This window comes from Haplochromis burtoni, unplaced genomic scaffold (assembly GCF_018398535.1).
Source record: "Haplochromis burtoni strain Fernald_Lab_line unplaced genomic scaffold, NCSU_Asbu1 Contig_144, whole genome shotgun sequence".
NCBI classification, from domain to species: Eukaryota; Metazoa; Chordata; class Actinopteri; order Cichliformes; family Cichlidae; genus Haplochromis; species Haplochromis burtoni.
In genome coordinates, this window is record NW_024582505.1 from 1,391,472 (window position 1) to 1,414,908 (window position 23,437).

At 43.7% G+C, this 23,437-nt stretch overlaps 1 protein-coding gene across 1 annotated transcript in view; it reads right to left on the minus strand.

Moving 5' to 3' along the window:
* Positions 1 to 23,437, minus strand: part of traf4a (tnf receptor-associated factor 4a) — a 34,414-nt gene that overhangs the window by 5,970 nt on the left and 5,007 nt on the right. The window contains exon 2 of the mRNA XM_042224604.1: positions 2,642 to 2,693. Within this exon, the coding sequence (XP_042080538.1) occupies positions 2,642 to 2,693 (52 nt within the window). The remainder of the gene's footprint in view (positions 1 to 2,641; positions 2,694 to 23,437) is intronic.

Sequence of the window (23,437 nt, forward strand, 5' to 3'; positions counted from 1 at the left end):
TCCATTTACACTGAAGGAGCGGTTGAGATTTCAGTGCCATAATCACATTCTCTGAGGAGAAACAAAGAGCAGAAAAAAAGTCCTCTAAAGCACACTGAAACACTCTCTCATTGTTACAGTCTTGGAATTTGCAGGAGGACGGCAATAATGACCTTTTAATAAGTTAGTCGCAGGCAGATCGGGGGGGGGGGGGGGGTAATCTCTTTGGAGCTCCAAGTTGGGGGTTTATTCTGTCTGCTGCAGCAATTGTTGGCCGTGCACTGCTGCTACAGCAGAAACAGTGCAATCCTTTAATGACTGCAACACTGTTGTTCTGTGGGAGCGAGGTTGTGTTTGTGCACGTTTTCGAAGGACAGTGTTCAGCGAGCGTTACAACAACCCTGACAGGGACCACCAGGATGGGGTAATTTACAGGCGACTGGGAGCCTTGGCAAATAACAGCGTCTGACAGGTGTGCCATGAGCACATCCTTCCCGTGGGGAGTCCCTGCTATTACAGGCGCCTTCATCGCTCTGAGCACAGCATGCAGACCTGCACTGCTGCCCCGCTGAGCCTGCTGCAGCTCGAGGTTAAACCCTGATAATTTCCTTTGTTTTTTAATGAGTTTTAAGGTCACAAAAATCACCTTATTCCTCCCCGCCTGACGGTATCAGCTTTCATTAAATCTGAACGATGATGAACTTCTATTTAGTGCAGTCATCTTTTTCTTTTTCCAGTGGCTTTGAATAAATGAGCTTTGTGCACATAGAACAAGATCATAAAGAGTAAAGCTAACAAATTGCATGGGAGACTTATCAACTGAAGCCTAACGCTGCACTGAAAAGGAGATGATCCTTTCCTGCCCCTTATCCTTGTCTTCCAGTCTCTCATTTTGCAGTGGGGGTGTGGGTGTGTGAGAGCCAGCCGCCGACTCTGAATACAGTTAGTCATTATCTTTTCCCCCTGAGCACAATCTGATTAACTGCATTTATTGTTCAGCTGAAATTTCTTCTGGACATAAAGAGATGTATTAAAAGAGGCGAGGGTGGGGTGGTACTAGTTTTAATAGATTTTCCACTGACTCTGACTCTCAGTTAAAACAAGGATCTGTAAACTTACTTTCAAAAATTCAGCTTTTATCACACCATTATAAAGTCAAAGCCATCACCCTAAAGCAGTTTTTCTGATAATTTGCATTTACATCCGGATTCATGACTCCATCTTTATCTAATCTTTGTACTCGTCAGACATCTGATTTGCATTCGTTCCTAGTCAGGCCAGTGTAGCCCAGTTTATTTACATCCTGAAGCAGATGAATGCAAACAAAACAAAAATGCTACAAAGCTAGCATTTTAATTATTCTAGCATCTAGTGGCATGTTGTTACATTGATCATCTCCAGTCTTATCTGTACTCTGTGTTTAGTTTAAATGCTAGCGTGCTAAATTTCTCAACCACAGGGGTGATCACAGTTAATATATCTGCTTAAAATCTGGATGCTAACGTGGTAGAAATTCTGTACAAATGGTCAATTCTTTGATCTGGTGCACATCAGCTTGGTCACTCAAGCATTTTAGCACACTCACGTTACCTCACGGTGAGCTGTATCATGGCTATTATCACCTTTGGCCTTGCCAAATAGAACTCTTTGAAAACTTCCAGTGTACAGACATCCATAAACAAGGCGAAACTGAGTTTAAAACATGTTCTGTTTTTTTTTTTTGTTTAACTTAGGTAATGTTGTTCAGTTTGCACATGACACAGAAGTCTGAGGTTTCAAGAACATCTTTTATGCTGTCCATGTCTCAAAGCAAGTCATTCCCCATCGGCGTTTGGCAGAGGGTATTTTTGGTCGCTCCCTTATTTCCCAAAGGAGGTCATCGGAGTGGATGGATCCACACCTTTTATCTGACACAGATTTTATACCAGGTGCTGCTTTTTTTTTTTTTGGTTACATAACCATCCCATTTATCCAGACTTGGGACCAGCACTTGGACAACCATATGCCCCCTGAGCCTGGGTTTGTGTCTGCCCCTGGGATCGGAACCATACAAACCACTACATTATGGGGTCATTTGTTCTCAATAGACTCCCATGTTAAAATACCCCACTTCACATCAATTAAAAAAGGTTTACAACCTAGAACTAAATATATTTGACCTCTATGGATATTTTCCTCCTTCAAACCAACTAAACAGGGTCTGTTTTTTCCACATACTGCAGTAGGGGGTGTAACTGGTTTGATTGACAGAAGTGTAACCACTCAGTGTTTGCTAGGCCACAGCTGCTAATTGGAGTCAGTGAAGTGAACCACTCAGCTGCGTTTGTGCTGTTATTGCCTTTTGGAGCATTTTCAATGGAAATTATCGGGACTTGCACTTTGGTATAGCCCGTCCAAGATATATCCACTAATTAGCATTAATTAGCAACTCCAACCGCTCATCTAAAATATGCTAATTTGCCCCTCAAAAACAAACAAACCAAAAAACAAAACAAAACATGGCAGCGGACAAAACACATGTTGAGGCTTACAAATGTGGTGGGTTTGGTTCATGTTGTTACCGTGCTGATTTTTCAACTAAGGAGGGAAAAATGTGCTTTTAAAAAATACTCCTGCATGTGTGGGTTTGGCTTTAGTTTGGGATTAAGAGTGTCAGTCATACCTTGGCATAGTCTAAGGGCAGCTGATCCTCCGGACACTTGAAGACACCCTCACTGCAAAAGAAAAAAATAAAATAAAATAAAATAAAATAAAAACAAAGAAAAGTTTAGCATTGAATGAAAAGAAGACAGAGAAAACAAGTTTAAAAGCAGACATTTTAAAACCACACTGACCGTTGGACAGAGCTAAAAAGCTCTTCTATAATAGTCTGAAAGAGCAGCGTTGCTCTGCCCTTAGTGCTTCTCTGTCTCTTCACATACACTTTAAAGCTGAAAAGTTCTCTGACTGATCATGCTGCGTGACGCACTCTCATGCACAGTGATGTCAGATCTGTGAGCTGCTGACTTTAATGACATTGGCTCTTCTGTGTTTGACCCCTCAGAGGACACGTCTGCACAGATTTATATGACTGCAGAGGACAAAACTACACTATAGAGCTTCATCTGTTTTTCTCTAAAACATAAAGAAATGATTGCAAACCCCACTGTTTAGCTTCTTTTGCCATTTCTCTTTTTGCTCTAGTACCACAGCCAACATAACAAAGTTCTTGTTTTAACAGGCTTCAGTTTTTCCTCAGTATACAAACTGAACCTCGCCTTCATGCTCGAGGCTCATCCTCGGGACGATTTGCCGCTCTGCTCCCATAACAGTGAGACGACTATTTTCTGCATTTTTCCCCTGGAGTAGTAAAACCCCAAATAAGACTTGAACACCCACTTTACTACATACCCCCTGTGCAGTTTTTGTGGCGCCACAGAAGTGCATTCAGCAGCCCGTTTAAGGTCCAAATGAGTGAGTGCCATGGCTCATTAGGGCAGCCGTCTCCCAAACTCCCAGCCCTGATGTTGTCATAAAATATTCACACTTCTAAATAATAGAGGCAGCAGCCACTAGGGGTGAGCTGCTATACAGCGCCGAGGCTCACAGCTGCACAGCAGACACTTCTACACACACAAACTTAAACAGACAAAAAAAATAAAAAAGGAGGCAATCATGGCTCATCTCCTGAGATTTTAACCATGTTATGATTATCTGGAGCCTCCCTGTTATTTTTGAGTCACACATGTTATTGTTGAAAGTCAGGCCATTTAAAAGATGTCACCTTGTGAATCTGCTCATGATAAACATGATCACACGATCATGCTCAGGCTTCACACTGCTATAACGGTTTGTTTTCACACAGTTTTTCTACTAACCCCAGTTTTTCTCTGTGTGTTGTCAAAAAGGGGTGACCTCCGCAAGTACGCACGTGTCCCCCACCTGCTATGTAAACCTCGTATTTGTGAAGGTCAGCCAATCAGACCAAAGCTTAAAATAGCAAATTTCTTACATATGAAAAAAGTGAAGGGGTCAGGATGAAATTATTTATTTAACTGTAATTTATGCAAAGTTACTGTAGCTGAAGCTAATATTAAAAATACAGAGCTGGAAATCACTATAACTGGTCCTAATTTCAGCAGTGGTTTTGCCTAAAACTACAAAGAAAACAAAACGGCAGGAGAAATGTGTTCTGCACAAAAGCCCTGAAGCTTCATCTGACCTGTGCAGAAGCCTCTCATAACCCCGACCACGGCCACATTATGCTTAAACTAATTAAGGGACAATCGTATGCAAACAGTAAGTGTATGCCTTTTGGTGCTTTAATTTGCTTGGCAGTGTCACCTGACTGCAGCTCCCAGAGGCACAGGGACATGTGACAAGGCGGGAGTGCATGTGCACCCCCGTCTAACCAGCTGCTGTGAAACCAGAGAGTGAGCAGCAAAGAGGGGGGGCAGAGGTTAGGCCTGAGATGGAGGATGGAGGGAGGGTTGATGAAAAAAAAGGGGGGAGGTTAATGCATGACGAGACAGCAGTAATTCTCTTCCATTAGGGTCACTGTGTCAGCAGGGAGCTGGAGACCAATTAACAAACCCACAACGGGCTGTAAAAGGAGGTCAATCGATTAGAGGCTTCGAGAGCCCAGTCAGCATCTCGTGTGGTGTGAAATCATTTACAGTATTCGTGGCCATCGCAGATTTAGAAAGCGCTGCCTGTCCCACAACTGTAAAGCGAGAGGAGATGGGAGGCGACAGGCTCTCCGCTCTGGACAGGGGGTGATGTAGGCGCAGGCAAGGGTGGTGGGGGTTTACAGCCCGAGGCCCCATCCAACTCGGGCCATGCATCTGACACACAGAGAGGCAGACAGGCGAAAAGAGCCTAGTCACAGACTGTCAGGATAATTCCTTCCCCGGTCACAGAGAAGCTCCCACACATTCATGTGTTCGGCCCCACGAGCGATAACGCTGCCCGACTCTCTCGGGTCGCTCTCGAATCGAACTCGCTGTCGCTCCATGACAGCACATTAGCAGTGAACAGCGGGGCTGATGTGAGACACAGCTCCGGTTCAATTCATCCATCTTCTCTGCCAAACAATTTCTTTGGCTAGCGAGAGCTTTCTAGAAGAAATGAAATATAACCCACAGATTTGGGTACAGTACAGAATACTCTGCTACAGGACTGCTTCAAGCGACATGTTTACTACAGAAAATGATTATCTGGATATTGATACAAATTCGTTTTTAAGCATTTATCTAAGAGCACAAAGAAAAGACTGGAAAACTGGTAGAAAGATCAATGGAAAGTTGAGCAGGTTCTTATACAGTGCATTTCTACTCACTTGGAACACTTCAACCACTCCAGGATCAAACTACAAACCTCTAAGTTAGTAGGTAGATCAGGTCAACTGCTAAGCTATAGCCACCCTATCTAAGGTGAGATTTGAACCTGGGACTCTACATTATCCTTGTGATACATCCTGCTCAATCCAGTGAGCTAAAAAAGCAAAAAATAGTTTTTTCTAAATGCTTGATGGTTCCAAATGTGTACAATTTTCCATTCAAACAATTGTCTCTCGTATAGTTACAAGCACTACTTTGGACAGATGTTTAATCCGACAAACAAAGCGATCTGAGGACGTCACCGTGGGCTGCGGGGAATTGTGCACTTCTATTGGACCTTGACATTTTATAGCACTTTACACAGTAAGCAATTAGCAGATCAGTAGTAAAAAAACATTGCACAGGACAGCCGCAGCCTGACTAAAGCTACTATAGGGTAAACATTACTATTAAGCAAAGCCTTGAGGGTAAACTTGAACTGTGCACGTGGGAACTCGCACCCCACAAACTTCTTCTGAAACGAGTTCGTCATAAATGTGCATAACAGTCGAGATGCTGGTAAACAGCGTTTCGGGGCTGTGTCGGGGAGTCACGGGGGAGCAGCTTAAGAGCGCATAGCATGCAATTTAACACAATCACTTCATTAAAATTTGATCTCCTCCTTCTGTCCACTCAGCTGCTCTCAGGCATTCTTAATATCACCTTAAATTCACTGGCAGGCGACACCGTCACAGCGTGTTAGGGGGTAGAAAACACATTCCCCCCACTGCAGGTGAAATACACCCACCCACCAATCAGCCCTTAAATCCCTCTTCCCTCTAATTGCCCTCTCTTTCTCTCCCCTGTCCTTAAATCTTTTCAGGCCCAGATTAAACAGTCGTTCATTCATCCAGCTGATACCACGAGGACAGCCGTCACAACATGCTTCGTCACTCTGCGCGCAACTCCTGACAGGCAGACGGTGAGGAGCACAAATCCCTCAGGTTTAATCTCACCGGTGCAGAGCGGAGTGGTGTTTTTCCAAGAGACAGCGACCGGCCTGCAGGCCACACAGAGACAACATGTTGGTGACAGTCTGCCTCAGAGTAACCTTGAAGCCTGCTCTGTATTGACTAAGAGAGAAACTCCTAAACAAACCCTTCTGTGTTTGCCATTGTGGCAGGCAAGGGCTGTCGAGACGCACAAAACAAACTAAATCAAAAGCACGAGAGCTTCGGAGAGCGCCAGTCTGTGGCACATTAACTCTCTGAGCAGACTTTTGTTATTGAGTCAGATAGCTTCGGGAGCCTTGACTGAACTGCCCACTTATCTCTAGCCGGAGCTCGCTGCCAGCTTTTATGTTCATCCTTATGCTAAAGCCTTTTGTCTTTTCAAGATATAACCAGGATTAACTTTAATATGCACAAACAAAACCTTAAATTCCACCAGTGCGCTGCATGAAGGCTTTGGGTCTCACGGCTGAAACTCTTCTTGTTTCCTCTCAGGAAGTTGAGGGAAAACAAGACCTTTGTTTTATCTCATCTAAAGTTACGATAATCCCACAAATCCATCTGGTTTTGGGTTAATGTGTGCAAGAAGTCAGGACTTCCTTCGTCCAAGTCTCGTATTTTGAACAATAATGAGTACAGATTTCATAGAGACATCAGAGTATGAGTTTTATGGTTCAACTACATTTAAATGATCTCCTTTTTTGCAAGTTTGGGATACTTGATACAAAACAAAACATGTACCTCGAGTTTCACACTGTACTTTCTAATATTTTTTTTTGTTTTCTGATGTTTCAGTTGCAGGATTAGGGTTTAAAATCACAATCAGTCTTTCTCAGTACAGAAAAACACCTTTTCAATAACCATTAACTAATTTGAGAAGATCCGTTTCAGCTATCGTCTCCCACTCTGCTCCAATTGTTCAGCAGGCCTGGCCAAAATGTGCCAGCGGTACTCGATGAGTCATTCTGTGAGTAGAGGCGCAACCCTCTGGGAGCTGCCGGTTGCTAACAAAGCCCCAGAGTTCAACCGCACGACCAGAACTGCAAGCGAGGCAGCAGCATTCTTCGGTTCCAGGGTGTGTCAAACTATATGTGAGGCGGGCATAGCGCTTACGTGTTGAAGTAACGAGGATACGAAAGAGAAAGTAATAAGGAAAAGATTAGAGTTAAGGTAAATCATTTTAACCTGGGTTTTTTCCCGTGGGAGGGAAATAAAACAATCTAGCACGGACTTTGGACTCTGCATCCAACAAACTAGATAAAAATAAAAGTGCTAGCAGATTAAAGGAAAGGAACAACCTCCAAAAACGCAAAATACAGGCAAAGATCGGACTGTACTAGAACGTCTCAACCATTTTTACACGTGGACTCCAGTGCTGAGCCTTTTCATAGGTTAGATGTGAAAATGCAAATATCCCTGCACAAAGCCTGCGTGATATCAGAGCGTGGAGGAGGGAATAGTCTGGAGAATTCATAGCAAGCGAGTGCCTCCTCAAAGTTTTACCCGTGAACTTCCCCTCACCCAAAGCAAACAGACCATTTCCAGGAATTAGAACAGGAAGGACAACTACCTGTTGTTCGTTACATGTGGGCAAGAGCAACTTGGGACGCTGCCAGGACCCGATAGTTGTCAACACAATATATGGAAAGCAGAAATCTACACACGCAAGACTATCAGGGAAATTACAAGTGTGACAGCTACTACCAGTTTAATGAGAACTTCACACAGAGAATTCTAACCGTTTTTCCAGAGATTTAACAGTTCGTTCTTACGTTTTTCCAGCTGTCTCTGAAGCTGTCTGACCACAAACCACAACTCGTTGTAATGTCTTGTGGAGGAGCAGCTTTGCAACAGAGTTTTTAGAACAATGGGATCAACATAAAATACAAAAACCAACGACAGTCAAAAGGTTACACTGACATCCTTCTGCACACCACAAACTCAAAGGTTACAATTAGTATTGTTAGTGCTGCAGCTCAGAGGTCTTCCTGAAAACATCCTGCCTCTAGCCGGGTGTTCTGTCCCTCCGCCTCACGATTAGCTGCGCATCCCCTGAATAAGCCGGGTGATGTTTCCACCTGTGGAACCTGATAGACTTCGCCCACAGCTCATTTGGCTTTCCGCCGAGCTCTCTGCGGCCCTCTCATTTGTCTGAAAGAGGAGAAGCAGCTCCTACTTTCACAGAGCGCGATGACACACCGGCCTACAGGTGGATTGACGGCTCCTTTGCAGACTTTCTGTGTGGCATATCCACACATGAATGACGCTGTGACAGCTGCGTGTGTAGCGCTTAATTCCTACAGGATAAGCTGTCCATACCTGTGGTTTGTTGGAGATTATATTGTGCATAAGCCCTCTGACGCTTCTGGAAGGCAAAGCTATTGCTTACTAGGAAGCACGGTGACCTTTTCACATAGTATAGCAATAATTAAAAGAGGTTGGCACTGAAACGTCTTGGTGTAGAACGTTTATTTAAACTGAGGCTGTAGAACATAAGTGTGAAATGACTAGTGAAGTAGTTATTTTATATAAAGTAAAAAACCCACACATTTCTTTGTTTACAATTTGTAAATGTGAAAGTGTTTTGTTTTTTTCCTTCATTTGACATTATCAGGTTTTGGACACCTGTCTGCCTGATAAATAAAGGATTTCAAAGAAAAATAGCAGCAGATTGACTCAATTTTTGTAGAGAAAAACTAAACTAAATCTAACATTTTACACAAATAGCATATAGTTTTTTCTGCATCTCTATTGTTGTCCTTCAGTCTGTTAGGCACCTGACATTTTAGTGTCCAATTTATAAGGCTGCTATTATCGTCTGAGCTAAATTTGTACAGTTTTCTGTTCCGTCTTTACTCTGTAAAATACAGATATTATTACTGAACCTCACACCGAGGCCATCTAATGGCTCATAGCTCAGTTACTATTTAGCAAAGGAGTCACAAGACAGTCAGTAAATTTTGGTCAAACACAGTTTCTTTATCATATGCCCCGAAAACTAAACTAAAGAGAAGAGAGGACAGACTATTACATTTTGCACTACTGTTTTTACCCTAAAATTATTCTTACAGTTTTTGACAGATCTCAGGAGGCTTTTTGTTGAATTTAGCAGGATCCAGTCTGGAATATGACACCTGTAAAATCCTATCTGACTTCCTGTGTTGGTCACTAACAGCCACTGACAGCTGTTTAATATGAAGCAACAATGGCTGACAGTCTGTAGGTCATGGTCATCAGCAAGAGAGAAATAAACCACATGTGACGCTTTGTCAGATGGCGCTTCAAATAAAGGCGGAAAATGTAACTGTTTTCAAAGATTTGTTGCATAATTCCCTGTAAATTGAACTTTCACACTTTCAGTTCTCCATGTTCCTTATCCAGAAAAGGATTATTTTTGTTGCGTTACTTTGCTGAAGCAGGAATAAAATGATGCAAGTGGAAGAAAGGCACTACTACTACTACTGGAGAGAGTGTGAGTGTGTGTGGGTGGATGTCTGGCCTCGTTCCCTGGCTTCATCTCCTGCACCCCATGCAACACACTCGCTGAGAACAAATGTGTACCAAGATAGAAAAACCATTAAAGGACGGTTTTACTACGAGCTACACAGACGCCACCTACAAAAACCTGAACAAAAGAAGAAAAGTGGATTTCGAAGCTACTGGGAATTTGTTTCGTGCCTATACGCAGGCAATTTTCTGACCACACACAAAACAGTGGAGATCAGGACACCTGAGGCCATTCCTGCTCATGCCGTCATCGCTTATGCAATGTTATTCATTTCTCTGTGCAGTTCACCTCACCGTGTTGACATTTGTGAACACGAGCCATCTGTGAGAGAGTTCGCACATGTTCTCACAGCATCCAAAGGTTGACAAAAATCTGTTTGTTTGTTTGTTTGTTTGTTAATGTCAGCTCGGCAGTAGCACCGGAAGAAGATAAAGGTGAATATTGCCCTGCGCTCCGAGTCATCTAAGAGCTCTGACTGAGCGTACTCAAAGTGTGACCCAACAGTAAGAGAATATTTCCAGGGACTGTCCTTTAAATTTCCAAAACACAACATCAGATGTGATGTTGTGTCCTGAGAAGGCCTGCAATAAATGATCATAAATATGCACCAATAACACGTGACCTATGTCACCACTTCTTTATTTTTCAGCTGCTCCTTTAAGGCGTCGCCACATTGGATCATCTGTCTCCATCTCACACCATCCCTAACATCCTCTTCTGTCCCACCAACCACCAACAATCTTTGTGGTTTTCCTCTTTGTCCTCATTCCCGGTGGCCCCAACATCCTTTGTCCAATAAATTTAAGTATTCCTCCTAACGTGTATCAATAAGATACTTCATTATGTTATAAGCACCATGTTGGTTATGTCAACGCATGCATTTGAACAGGATTACATTTTCTGTATGAATAAAGGGGATAAACTGAAGCTAACACAGGTTTGCTATTAACAGATGAACTTTTATTGAACATATTTTGCAGTTCATAACATAATTATTTTGCTAACTTCCTTAATTTTGATGTATTTCTACACACAAAGACCTGGTTGTACTTGTAGCATTACACAATAAAGCTCCATTGATGTGTTATTGGTTTCCAGAAAACACACACCTACATCTCCTGGACAGAAATAACCTTTTGTGCGATTATAAAAAGTAGAACTCAGTCGCTCGAGAGGTGAAACCTGGCGGTCGGTCTGAATTTGAGAGCAATTAGATGACGATGACTCATCTCATCGACCAGAGGTGTAGCTCAGACACACAGCCACGAGGAAAACACAAAGAAGAAGAAGAAGAAAAAAAAAAAAAAAAAAAAAAAAAACACCTTTCGGAGGGCAAGCAGGAGAGGGGAGGAAGGAAGACCATATATGGAGGGCTGAAGGGAAGAGGAGGAGTAGTTTTCTGAAAGCTGAAGGCAAGCTTGTGTGATGCATAATCCATCCTTAAGTGTGTGAGGAGGGGAGACGGCACATACAAGTAGTTATAATCCCCCCCACACTGTCTCCTTCCATCAGCGTGATCAGGCTCTGACATGAGTCTTTAACAGAAAAAGGAGGGGGGGTATAACAGAAACTGAATTCCAGCTCCTCCACTGACACTAAATTTATAGCAGTCATAAACTCAAGACGCCCTCCTAGGTCGCACCTTGGATATTATGAAAGGAGCAAGGGTTTAATGATTGATAGCGCTCATTTCCAGGTTAAATATGAAGTCAGTTTAGCTCCGGATCAAAAAATGAAAGAGCTATCTGAAGGTTTCTGCACAGTTAAATGATAAAAGGTAAATCAGGTTCAAGAGTTTCAGGAGCCTCGCCTCGACGTCTGTTAAATACCTGCAGGCATGTGCACAACACCGATAACTTCAAAAAACACTCAATTATAAATTACTCAAGACAAGATTGATTAGGATCTAATATTCTAGAGAGCAGTATCACTCCTCTATCTTGACAAAGAAGCCAATAAGTGCATTTCCCAAATGGTCCAACTCTTCCACTAAAATGCCTCAAGTCATATGGATGTCAGTGCCAGTTATGCCAGTTTTATACCAACGCAGACTGTTTTCTAAGGAACTTGGCAGGCAATCAAAGACATAATATAACAGAATGCAGTAGGATCTTTTGTTTTCCTGGTCGATTTCATCCCCCAGATTAAACGTTGGATGCAGGAGGTACAGGAAAATCAATCCACTTTCATTAACTGCTGCTGATCTGGGAGCAGGGTGGTGGGGGAGTTGCAGAGAGAGAGAGAAAAAAGAGAGAGGTCCCATCAATTGTACCGGGAGCTGAGCTCATGCATGCATGAGTGCAGTCACCCTCACCCACTCAGTATACAGCAAAAGTGGGGAAAGAAAAAAAAAAAAGGAAGCGAGAGAGACCACCATAACGGAGGCGTACCCGCACGAACAGAGCCCGCACTGCGTACATGAAAGGAAAGCAGAGCTTGAAAGGAGATGCTTTACGTTTGATCTGAAGGGCGGTTTGTGGAGGGGCGGGGCGGGTGGAGGACTGCATCTGGAGATCAATGAAAGTCCTGAGGTTTAACATGTCACACATGTGAGAAGGACTTACTGGCCATTGAAGAAGTGCTAAAAGCTGCATTTAAGGTTGCAGCAGGTGAGAAATACCCCACTCTCTGTTTTACTATCCACTGTCACCAATTTGTGAAGATTCAAAAGCTACAAAGGAGCTGGAGAGTGATCAGCTATAATTCAGCAACAAATGGAAGCAGCTACATGCTCTACATTTCTCCAGACGCGTGCGATATTTAGCAGTTTTAATCACAGATGGCTGGTCTAATTTTAGTTCAGAAGGCAGATTTCTGCTCAAAAGAGCAATATGCAGCGATGACGGCTGGCTTTGAGGAGCCGCAGTTAATCTCGTGGAGCGCCTACACCGGACGGGGAGGCAAAGCCTGGCCTACTCAAACGAGAGCCACAAGCCAACTGTATGCATATGGCAGCGGAGACGCAGTAGCAGACAGAGTCACCTCATTTCCCCCCTCAAAACAGCATTAATGAATCAGCTATTGGAGCCACAATCACGGAGAAGCACAACATGAAATCGCAGCACTAATGCAGATTAAGTGTGGAAGCAGCAGCGCGCTTCGAGCTATTGTACAAGCTGCCTGTCAAAATAAGAGCATTTTCAATCAGTTTGTGACGTCTGCAATAATAAGGCATGAGGTGTGCAGCTCAAAAAAAATAAAGAAAATGTTTTCATTCAGGTGTTTAGTTTGAGGCAGTCAGCTCAGTTTAAAGACTGGAAACAGGGAATCAGTCAGCCTGGCTCTTTAAAAGGTCTCTGTATCATTGTGGGTGGATTTTTCTTACTCTAGGACAGAGCTAGGCCAGCTCCATGGTCTCCTGGTGCAACTTCATAGAACACATTAGTAGGCTGAAAACAGGAGGGGGGGCTCAGCTAGTCTGGCACAGTCCAAAATCTGCTTACTAACACCTCTAAAGCTCACTAACTAACCACTTTATATCTTGTTTATTTAATCTGCACAAAACCCTTCGCACAGAGCCAGGCTGTGCCCACTTCCACTATATTGAGCTGCTAGCTGCACATTCATATTCAGCAGAAATAGCATCCACACTCTTCTTCCTTTGCAAACCATTTCACATCTTCTCATAAATGTCTCTCTGAGCTGGGACACTGCCGCAGGTCAGCGTATCTGACAGATGGTTGACAGCGAGGTGAGGAGGTTAATGCCCAGTAAATCCAGAGATAAGCATATTCTGCATCATAACGCATTTTACTTTGAACACACTTTCTCTGATTAGTTTGGACACTGGATGGGAAAAATCAGTCCTTCACACAAATACTGGATTAACTCAAGATTTAAATGCAAGGACAGTTCAGCGAGTAAGACGAGCTGCGATCGGTCACGATGGAGCATCTCTGCTTCGCACACAGGAATAAAAAACATCAAAACTACATTTCCACACAGAGGTGTAGGCTTCTATATTCTATTAGGCTAAACGCATGTGGTCAAAATGCCTTTAAAAAAACAAACAAACAAGACCATTTTATCTTCTCTGGAAGAATAACGAGGAATATGCCAGTGATTTGTTAACTGGTCCTAGCAGAGCATTTTTCCTGCGTAATGACCTCGTTTTGCTCTCTGTGGGGTTTGTTTTATGACTTTAAGAACCGCCAAGATCTGTTTCGCCCAGACGCCAAGAGGGACATTTCAACTTTAAAGAGAATTTAGGACAGACCTGGACACCAGAGGCACGGCATCAATCAAAAGCCACTTAGAGCTAAAATTTCACCATTTAGTACCTATAGGCGCATGAGCTCATGGCAGAAGAGTAGGAGAGGAGGAACTGCTGCTGCTGCTTTGCATGCTCTCAGCATAAATCACATTTTATAGCAATTCGTAAGGAGAGTGCTTCGGTTTGCTCGTTTATTATGGAGTCGACTTTCAATGCCAAGGCCCTCACCAGACAAAGAAGACTGTTGTTTTTACAGCAAGCAAATGAGCCGTACACCCTCAAGGAGAGAGCCTCAGAGAAACACAGAGCTCATCACTCATCAGTTAACACTATTATTTACTGCAGACTGACTGACAATCGCTTTGGAAATATGTAGAGCAAAGAAAACAAGCTCAGGTTTTTTTTTTTAAAAGTGAACAAATTCAGACCACAGACACATCTCAATCAAGTTCAGGAAGCAAATGATCGGTCTGCAGATTATGCCAAAGAACTTCTCCATCACAACTCCACTGAGAGACTGCAGCAGGTGGGCAATGCAGATAGCCCCTCCCACTTGTAATAGCTTATGGATCGTAGCAGATCTTTTCACTGATGTGCACCTGTTAACCTTGGAAAAGCAGGTGGAAAACATCCACCTGCTTTTATACCTTATTCTTAAAAACATCAAAAATGTGAAAGTAAATGTAATGAAAAAAATGTTAAAATGAGTCAAAACATGAAAACAATCTCCTTCCCCTGTAATTCATATTTGGCAGTATGGCTCTGCTTTGAAAGAAGCAATGACAAGAGCATTGTTACAGGTGGAGGCAGCCTAGAACAGTGGGCTAAAGGATATCGGCTGATCCATCAGCTGATGTGAGTTAGTACTGAGATCGATTAGTCTGCTGAGATAGTGGCTCGGAGGCCTGAACTATACGAGGCATCTAAATGTCACAGGTACAAAAAATAGGTACGAATCATAAATGCCATATTTGACATATTTTCTGGTAGAAAAGCACCCCCAGCTGCTGATCCTGGATAGCATTAGTTAGCATTTTAGGAAAAAGAGTCTGACTTGTGCACAGAGAATAAATAAGCACTGTTGTTTCCTCTCATCGGGTCAGTATAATGAGCAGCAACTTCCATTAATCAAACTAGATACACCAGAAAAAGAAGCCCTGCCTTCAATAAACAGCTGTCTGCTCTTCCCAGGCCTTCAAAGATAAGTACTCCACACACACTCCCTCACAGCTGGTCTGCTATGTGTGAGAGAGATAGGAAGAGATAGCAGGTGTGGGTAAACCATTATCAGCTTTGCTGTGTGAAGAAGTTATTTTGGTCCGACCCCACAGGAACAACAGAGGAAGAAATGTGAATTGGCCTGAGGTGGACGAGTCTAATCCGAGATAAAGAGGTTTTTATGTCTGGACCCAATGAATTTCCACAGAATTTAGTTTTTAGACTGCAACTTTGCCACAGTGTGTCTGAGGTCACAGCGAACTGAAGACTGGAGCGAGGATAACGACTTGGATTTCCTCTTGTCAGAGTCTGCGATCTGCGTCGTTGTGATTCACTGTTATCGCAGCAGCAGAGCGCGGGAGGCACAGCCGCGAGTCTGATGTGTCATGAGTCACTTGTGTTCCTCTCAGGCAGAAAAACTGAAAACTTTTGCCTCTCAGCGCCGTCTTAACTCTCCTCCTCAATCCTGCTCACCTTAATGCCTCGCTTTACTGTCAGATATCGAAGAAATCAGCGTTACGTAACGCAAACGTCTGCTTCCGGCTCGTTTGAATTTCCACTGAACAGCGAGCGGAAAAGCTCCTTTTTCCTGATGTGTCAGTAAGCTGATTCGGGCCTGAGAGGTGTGCACATCACCGGCAGGCAGTGACAATTTTAGGTCCTGTGCTTTTGTGTCCATGGTAACTGGAAGTAGGTGTGTGTGCGTGTATGGTTGACAGTGAGCGCACACACACACACACACACATTTCTGTTTAGCTACCATACACACTCCCACAGCTCAGCATATGTACACACACACACACCACACACACACACACACACACACACACACACACACACACACACACACACACACACAACACACACACACCTCGCTGCCCTTATTATCAGCTACTGGAATCACACCTCAGACGGGCTGTGGCTCTGGCTTCTCCTTATCAGGCTCAGTCCCTACCAACCAACACAGAGAGCCCCCTCCCCACACCCCCTCCCACGTGCCTGATCTGTGAGGCACCTCAAAGCTGGGCCTCCTGCAGTTGTCCACTTCTCTGCCTGCTCTGTGGACGCGGTCTCTTTGTTCGGCGAGGCGAGGCGCTGACGTCAAATCGCCTCCTTTGTTTCAAAAACGCCTCAGTTTGAATTGTTCCTCGAGCACCGATTCTTCAACCTGCCCCTGTTGCTGGGAGCAACAATGAGATAAATGACAAGATTTTTCAATCAGCGCATAAAAGAAGAGGGGGAGGAAAAATAGAGGAATTAGCAACAAATACAGATGTCATCCATTACTCATAATAAAATCTTGTTTTTTCAGCTGGAATATAAGCTGCACTGCTTGAGCTGCAGTATTAATTGGGGCGTCTGTATGGCACTTTCTGAAGCAAGACGTTAAATAAGTAGCCTTGTTACTCCAGGGCTTCTTGATTGTCAACAGTGAAATTAGTATCATTTGTTTGTCTGCTGCTTGTTGGAAACTAATAACTAATAATATTCTAAACCCACAATCAGCTGATCTAGTCTTCTTTCTATAGTCTCTGAGCTGAGGAGGTGAAGTAAACAAACGCTCTTTCATTCTGAACAGGGTGACTGACCCATCTGGAGGTGCACCTGATCGCTTCCTGCGCCACCCCATCGGGGGTTCAAAGTTGGCCCGTTCAGAAGGAGGAAGGAGGAGGCCAGGCACAATAACGCTGCGTTGACGCATCAGTAAATGAGTTGTGAGAAAGATCCTGAGGCAAAAACACAAGGGAGTCATTGAGCTGTTCGGTTAAAGGGCCACCACAGAAAAATAGATGAGAGGAAGATGTAGAGCCTTGGCAGGAAGGAAGCCCTCATCACTGAAAAAAGAGGGCAGGCGGAAAGGCTCAGGGCCAATGGACAGTGACCTTAACATTGACGGAAGGCCCTGTGAATAAATGACTATAATTCAGAGTGTGTTCACTTCAAGCGAGGGGCTTAACTGCTCTGCAGACACCTGTTCGGCTCGACAGAGGAGCCTTTCACTGAGGACAGGTGCCTCGGCAGCGAGCCGCCAACTTCCCGATCCCAGCTGCTCCGCTTTCAGACCTCGAACAGAGATTCCTCACATGCCTTCCTGTCAGCCCCGAAAGCCTAAAGACTACTCCCTGATGCAAACAAGAGGCATTGAGTCGACAAAACAAGAGCATGTGGTTTAAGGCGCATAAGCTGCACGCAAAAAGCTGCATTAGTGCACATTTCTCACTCCGGGACAGATCAGAATCAGAAAACTTTAATAATCCCGAAGGAAATTAGGGATTAGATTACAGATGTTTTGTCTAAAAGTATGTGCAAGTTTCACTTCCTTCATGAATAACGAGACGTCACCTTCAATATAAAGAAGTCTGACGAAGATTCAAGTAAAATAAACTCACAAAGCTGCTGCATCATCAAAATTACTTCTCAGAAATCTTTCCACAGTCATATCTCCTCAGTATTAGTCCAAGGTGACGTCTTCATCACTCTAACCAGTTCGAATTCTATCTGCTGGCAGATTACTTCACCGATTATTTGATGAAATTTTGGTGAGAACACTCCAAACAGCCCACTGCTGACTGTTAAATATAAAAAACTAAATACCAGAGCCAGAAAACCTCACAGTTCAGCTGCTGAAACTAGAAAAATGTTCAGTATTTTTGCCTGAAAATGACTCGTTAATCAGCCCTAATTTGAGGTTTGATGGCGTCTGTTTGCACTCTCCAGATGCGATTTCAGCCTTACAGCTTCAAATGAGAAAGCGCCCTGCTGGAATAATCTGTGTGAGAGTCGAAACACGTGTGTCGGTGCGCTGGGTCCGTCAGCTCGATGACCTGTGCACAAGACAAACACGCTGAATGAGCGGCGAGTCGATTAGTGCGAGAGGGGAGCAGATGGAGCCGGGCTGAACACTCAAACCTTAAAGTATTTGCCGCTGAACCCTAAAATCAGCAGCGGGAACAGGCAGAGAGCATGTATGTGGTTTCATATACACATATTATTATCTGAGCCGCTTCACATAGTATGCATACTCGGGCACATGTAAGCACTAGTCACGCTTTTCAGATCTGGGCCAGTTGGCTGTGGTCCAGCATCAGGGCTGGGCTGAGCAGCTCGGTCCCAGCATGCTCGCTGTGCGAGGAGCAAGGTGCTTCAATGCATAGCAGGAATGTTTTCAGCCTTTGTTTGGGCGCAAAGGGCTGCGGGATTCATTTTAAAGGAGCTCTTATAGGCAAGGGCAAGTCGAGGCATGTCTATAACGGCCTCTTATTGGGCCTCACGAACACTCAGGAATATATTCACAGGCATATTCGCATGGTTACATGCGAACCAGGCGTCTACTGGGAAACATTACATCCCATTTACACAGGCTGCCGCCACTGTGAGTTAAGGTAAAAGCAAGCCAGTGGTTTTTCCTGTTTGTTTGCCTTGTTTATCATGTTTTGGGTGAATAAATAAATAAATAAATAACTCAACTCTTTACCCTTTAAAAGCCAGCTAGGACTAACCCTTGAAGCTCTCTTCTGAGCTGAACAGTTTCTGTCATATTTCAGGCCTACATATAGACCAGATGACTCTGTGTGCGTCACAAGTTAGTGAGGGTGGTCTCTGCTTGGTTAACCCTGAAAAACTATTGTTAATAAATCTTTATCGACATATACCGAGGTTTCAAAACTCATCACTAAGGGTACTGGGAACGTCGTCGAATCTCGTCTTTATGAAGGAAATAACTAAATGCCAAAACTTCCGGTCCATGCATAGTTGGATTTTGGGCTTCCCGTTGAGGATTTTATGCAGATCCTTAAGGGTATTAGCGCATAACAAAGCATAACATTCAGAAACCATGAATCAGTGTTATCTGAAAAAACACAGAAGATGATGGTGAAATCAGTTTGATGTAGCAGGAAAATCAGTCAATTAAATGGGAATTGAACAAATTTCTTTGTTATCTTCCCAAACATTTCTTCAGTTCTTTGCAGTTTTGTTGAGACGGCCTCGTTTGACCTGCTGTGACCGTTAACTTGCAGTTGCTAATTTTCACTAAGCTTCACACCAACCTAGTATTGTTATTAATGAGTCATTTAGTTGAATTAGTATCTCCCTAAGCCTGTTAAATTACTTTAAACTACCGCCACATAACTGTCAGTTACAGCCACAATGTAAAAAATGTTTTCTAAAGAGCAACTAATCTGTTAATTATCACCTTTAGCCCTAATTTTACCTACAAATAATCGTCCTGTTCGCCCACCTTACCTGTTTTTAACAATACTTACAGAGTCAGTGACTACAGTCTCATGACAGCCGATAAAAAACAACCACAACTGCGCAACAAAACCTATATTGTAACCAACTACCTCTTCATTGTAAGTACTATGAACCAAATCTGCACTTGTAATAAGCCGCAATTTGCTTTTATCTCAACAAACCTGTATTTCATTTTTAGGCTGTTATACCGGCACTTCATCAGGTAACATGAATCCATGATTTGAAGTCATTCAAGTGGATGGAAGTTGACTTACTTTCCCTAAACCACAAATTAACCTTCATCTAAACATTCTGACACAAACCACAAACAGCAGTGGAAACACAGTGTGTGGGGTCAGGTAGTCTGGCTTTATGGAGAAGTCTGTGAAAGCCTCCGAAGTCATTCAGGATGTGTTCCTGTCTGAGCTCGCATAATCGGTTCCGATGGCCTTTCAGAAGAGAAGAATTATTATTATTAAAAAACAAATAAAAAACACATCCAGATGACACAACCTGAATGCGAAACATCTCCATCAGAAAATCCACCCAAGAGCCCAAAGTGGCTCCGAGTTTTATCCGAACTCAAGCGCACGCTCTCGTTTCTTTACATCCGTCAAAATATGAATCTCATAATGACATCTTTTCTCTACTGGAGGGCCTCTGCAGCTGTGTGAACTGGCCGGGGCGCTTTCTCTCAGCAATGTCATCATCACAGCTGCATCTCTAAAGCCTCTCTCCGCTTCCTCCCAGGAGACAAGCGTCTTATCCTGAAACAGCCTCGGCTCACATCTATCCGTCAGTCTCAGGAGTGAACGACTTCTATAAACGTATTTTTTTTTTCCCCTTCTACTTTTCGTGGGGGGGGGGGAGTGGGTTTGCATGGTATGTAAGCAAAGTCACGTGAAGCCGTTGTGGTCGCAGCCCAAAAACAACAAATTTAATCTGACTGTGTAATAATTCTGTCTGTTTGCTGTTTATAACAAGCAACATTAAAGTTGGCTGCAGATCATTTCATCCTCTCCTGTCTAAACATGGATAATTATGGGCTATTAGATGTCAACATCCATTTCCTTACACCCATGAGACATGGCAATTTGAGGTTGTTTTCTTTTATTTTTCGGGATTATATTCTCAGACTTAGATCTTCAGCTTATGTGCAGCTAAACTGAAATAACACTGGTTGCAACAGAAATGGGTGCTTGGTTCGTACAGACGCAATTATGAATCAAGAACATGCGTGAAGCCACCAGGTGGCTGCACCTGTAGTTCAAAAAGCACAAAATGAACCAAACTACACTGGTTGAGGATCTCCACTTTCATGTTGCGCTGCAGCTGAACTCGATTGCTCAGGCTGTAAACTTGGTCCACGTTAAACTTTAAACATCAGTGACTTTCCATGCAATCATTAATTTCAAAGTCCAGCCGTGTGGTGAGCTCAGGGACTTTCAGTGACTAACTTCCTTGTCAGTAATTGCTGCTAGAATTAGAAAGGTGTGGGTGTCACACCTTCACAGCAGCTGGTGGCTGCTGCTCGACTCTGCAGGTACATTTAGGTGGCATTCAGAGCACCAACTGCTCTTTTCCCAGACAAAAGCTGCAGTGTCCCGCACCATGTTTTATCTCTGCACGCCTCTTTATCCTCAGACTCCTTCTATGCATTGATGTGTTAAAGTTTATGGGACCCTTTCCAGCTCCATCACCCCGAGTGCAACAGCTGACAGCGGCTTGATTGCACAGCTCTGATAGGCCTTCACAGACCCCAAAGTGTAGAGCGGAGGCCTCGCCTGAACACAGCATCTCTCTGTGCGCTGCTTGCTGATCACTGTTGAGTCTCCGGATCTGGACCCAGGAAGTCTGTGCAGTGTTGGGACACCTGCGGGGGGACTGTGAATGTCTCTGTGACAGGACCGCAGGATGGAAATGGCAGCGAACACGCAGTCATTCACCAGTCATCCATGGCTCTGCTCCCATTCAGACACAGACACCCACTGAGGCACAAAGACCCAGCTGCCTCAAGTGGCAGACTTACACACAACATTGAGCACTAATACAACACAACTCCATTAAGCCCTTTAAGAAACGTCCTGTCACTGCAGCCAGAGTGCCCCTCTATACATCCCTTTGGACAGAAGGGAATTCATCACAAAGTTAAAAGGGGGACACATTTAGATCATCGTGTGCCAAACAGGCCAAACGCTCTGAGCTCAGATCACACCTGTTTAGTGTTTTGGTTAAATCCGAACTAGTTTAAAATTGCACAATCCATCTGAATGGTGCCTCCAAGCTTAATAATGCTGGCATTGTGATTCTGACAGCTGTGCATTACAAAGACAGACGTCAAACTCAAACAAGTGGAGCTTTTACACACCTGAGTCACATGCAAACTTTGTTTTTCTGCTCTGTTCCTACAGTCTGTTCAGGCTCTGATGACAAAAACCTGCGTGTGTTACACTCAGAATATGGATGCAAAACCAACGAAGGACTCGATAAAGAATCAGACCTGTGAGGTGTATTTTAATCAATATCCATCCCTAGTCTTAGAATCACATCCTAACAAACCAGCTTCAGTAAAAGAGCAAATACAGTCTTTATAGAAACTTTATAAACCACTGATTAAACAGCTCTGAATGAGGAAATTTCATCAGCACAGAAATTGTTTACTTTTTTGGGAAATTAGCTTTCACACTGAAAACCGAATGAGAATATCCGAGACTCACATCCACACCTATGGCCCATTAAGCTAACGAGCACGTCTTTGGGCTGTGGCAGGAAACCGGAGCACCTTCAGGAAACTTATTCTGGACAAGCTCCACACAGAAAGATCCCAGGAACCCAGAACCTCTCATCTATGAAGTGACAGTGAGGCAACCACTGTACCATAGTGCCGCCCACGACTTAAAGAATTCACCACGCCTGACAAAGAAGTCATCTGGCAAATAACTCACTTCCATATAGAAGGCCTGGCCTACTTTTTTCACATAAAGACAAAGGAAAGTAATTTTATTATAGATTTATGTTTTGAAAATAAAGGGTTTGGCTTTTTAACAAAGTAATAAAAGAGTTGTTGACTGTAGTGTTAGAGCAGTTCATTAATTTATTGAAAAAGTAGCCAATCAGACAATCATTATAGCAACAATTTAGCCGTTTCATTAATAATTTAAATAGTTTATTAAGCAAAAATGCTCACGCTAAGCTTTTAATAAGTCCACTTGGCTTCTTGGAAACACTTCCAATCGGGTAACTTATCAGTTTTTTACTACCACACTGCTCACATATTAGATTAGACAGATGCTAGAGGAAGGAGAGTGAGGTACGAGGTGTTCTGTGGCTGTGCATCAGGACATCCACAGTGTAAAAAACGTGGGAGAGCACAGCTGAAAAAGCGAGTATCACCTACATCAGTGAGGAGTGGGGAAAAATGCTGTGCTACACACAGAGGACATGTCAAAGTTAAAACGAATCAAGGTCTGCTGCGAAAAACACTGGCCTGGCTTTCGGACAGTGAATAATCGAGCCGTGAAAAATTCTCACATTAGCCCACTTTGGAGCCACTCGTGACTCCGGGTAAGTCAGCAGTTGTGCTGTACGAATGCGCGGAGGGCCTGTAGGAGGAGATGCTCCCGAGCTGAACAAACCAATTACACCCCTGTCAAGGCCGTGGCGCTGCACTGCATCATCCCCACAGAGGCCCCACAGTTACACTGTGAGGCTTTACTCTGGCTCAGGAGTCCCGGCACTGCCGAGCCGTGAGGCCTGGCATGTGTGGCTCGATCATAAGCCCAACTATTAAGTGTTTATTGTCCTTTATTAGAGCCTCAGTGTGGCTAAAACAAAGTCTCCCCTGGTCAGTAGACACTGAGCAACTGAGGCATGTGACTCCTATTTGATTGCAGAGTGTGTTAAAGCTGCAGGGCAGGGCTGCTTTTACCCCATGACTCTCCCTTTAGAAGAGTGTGTGTTGGAGGAGGGGGGGGGG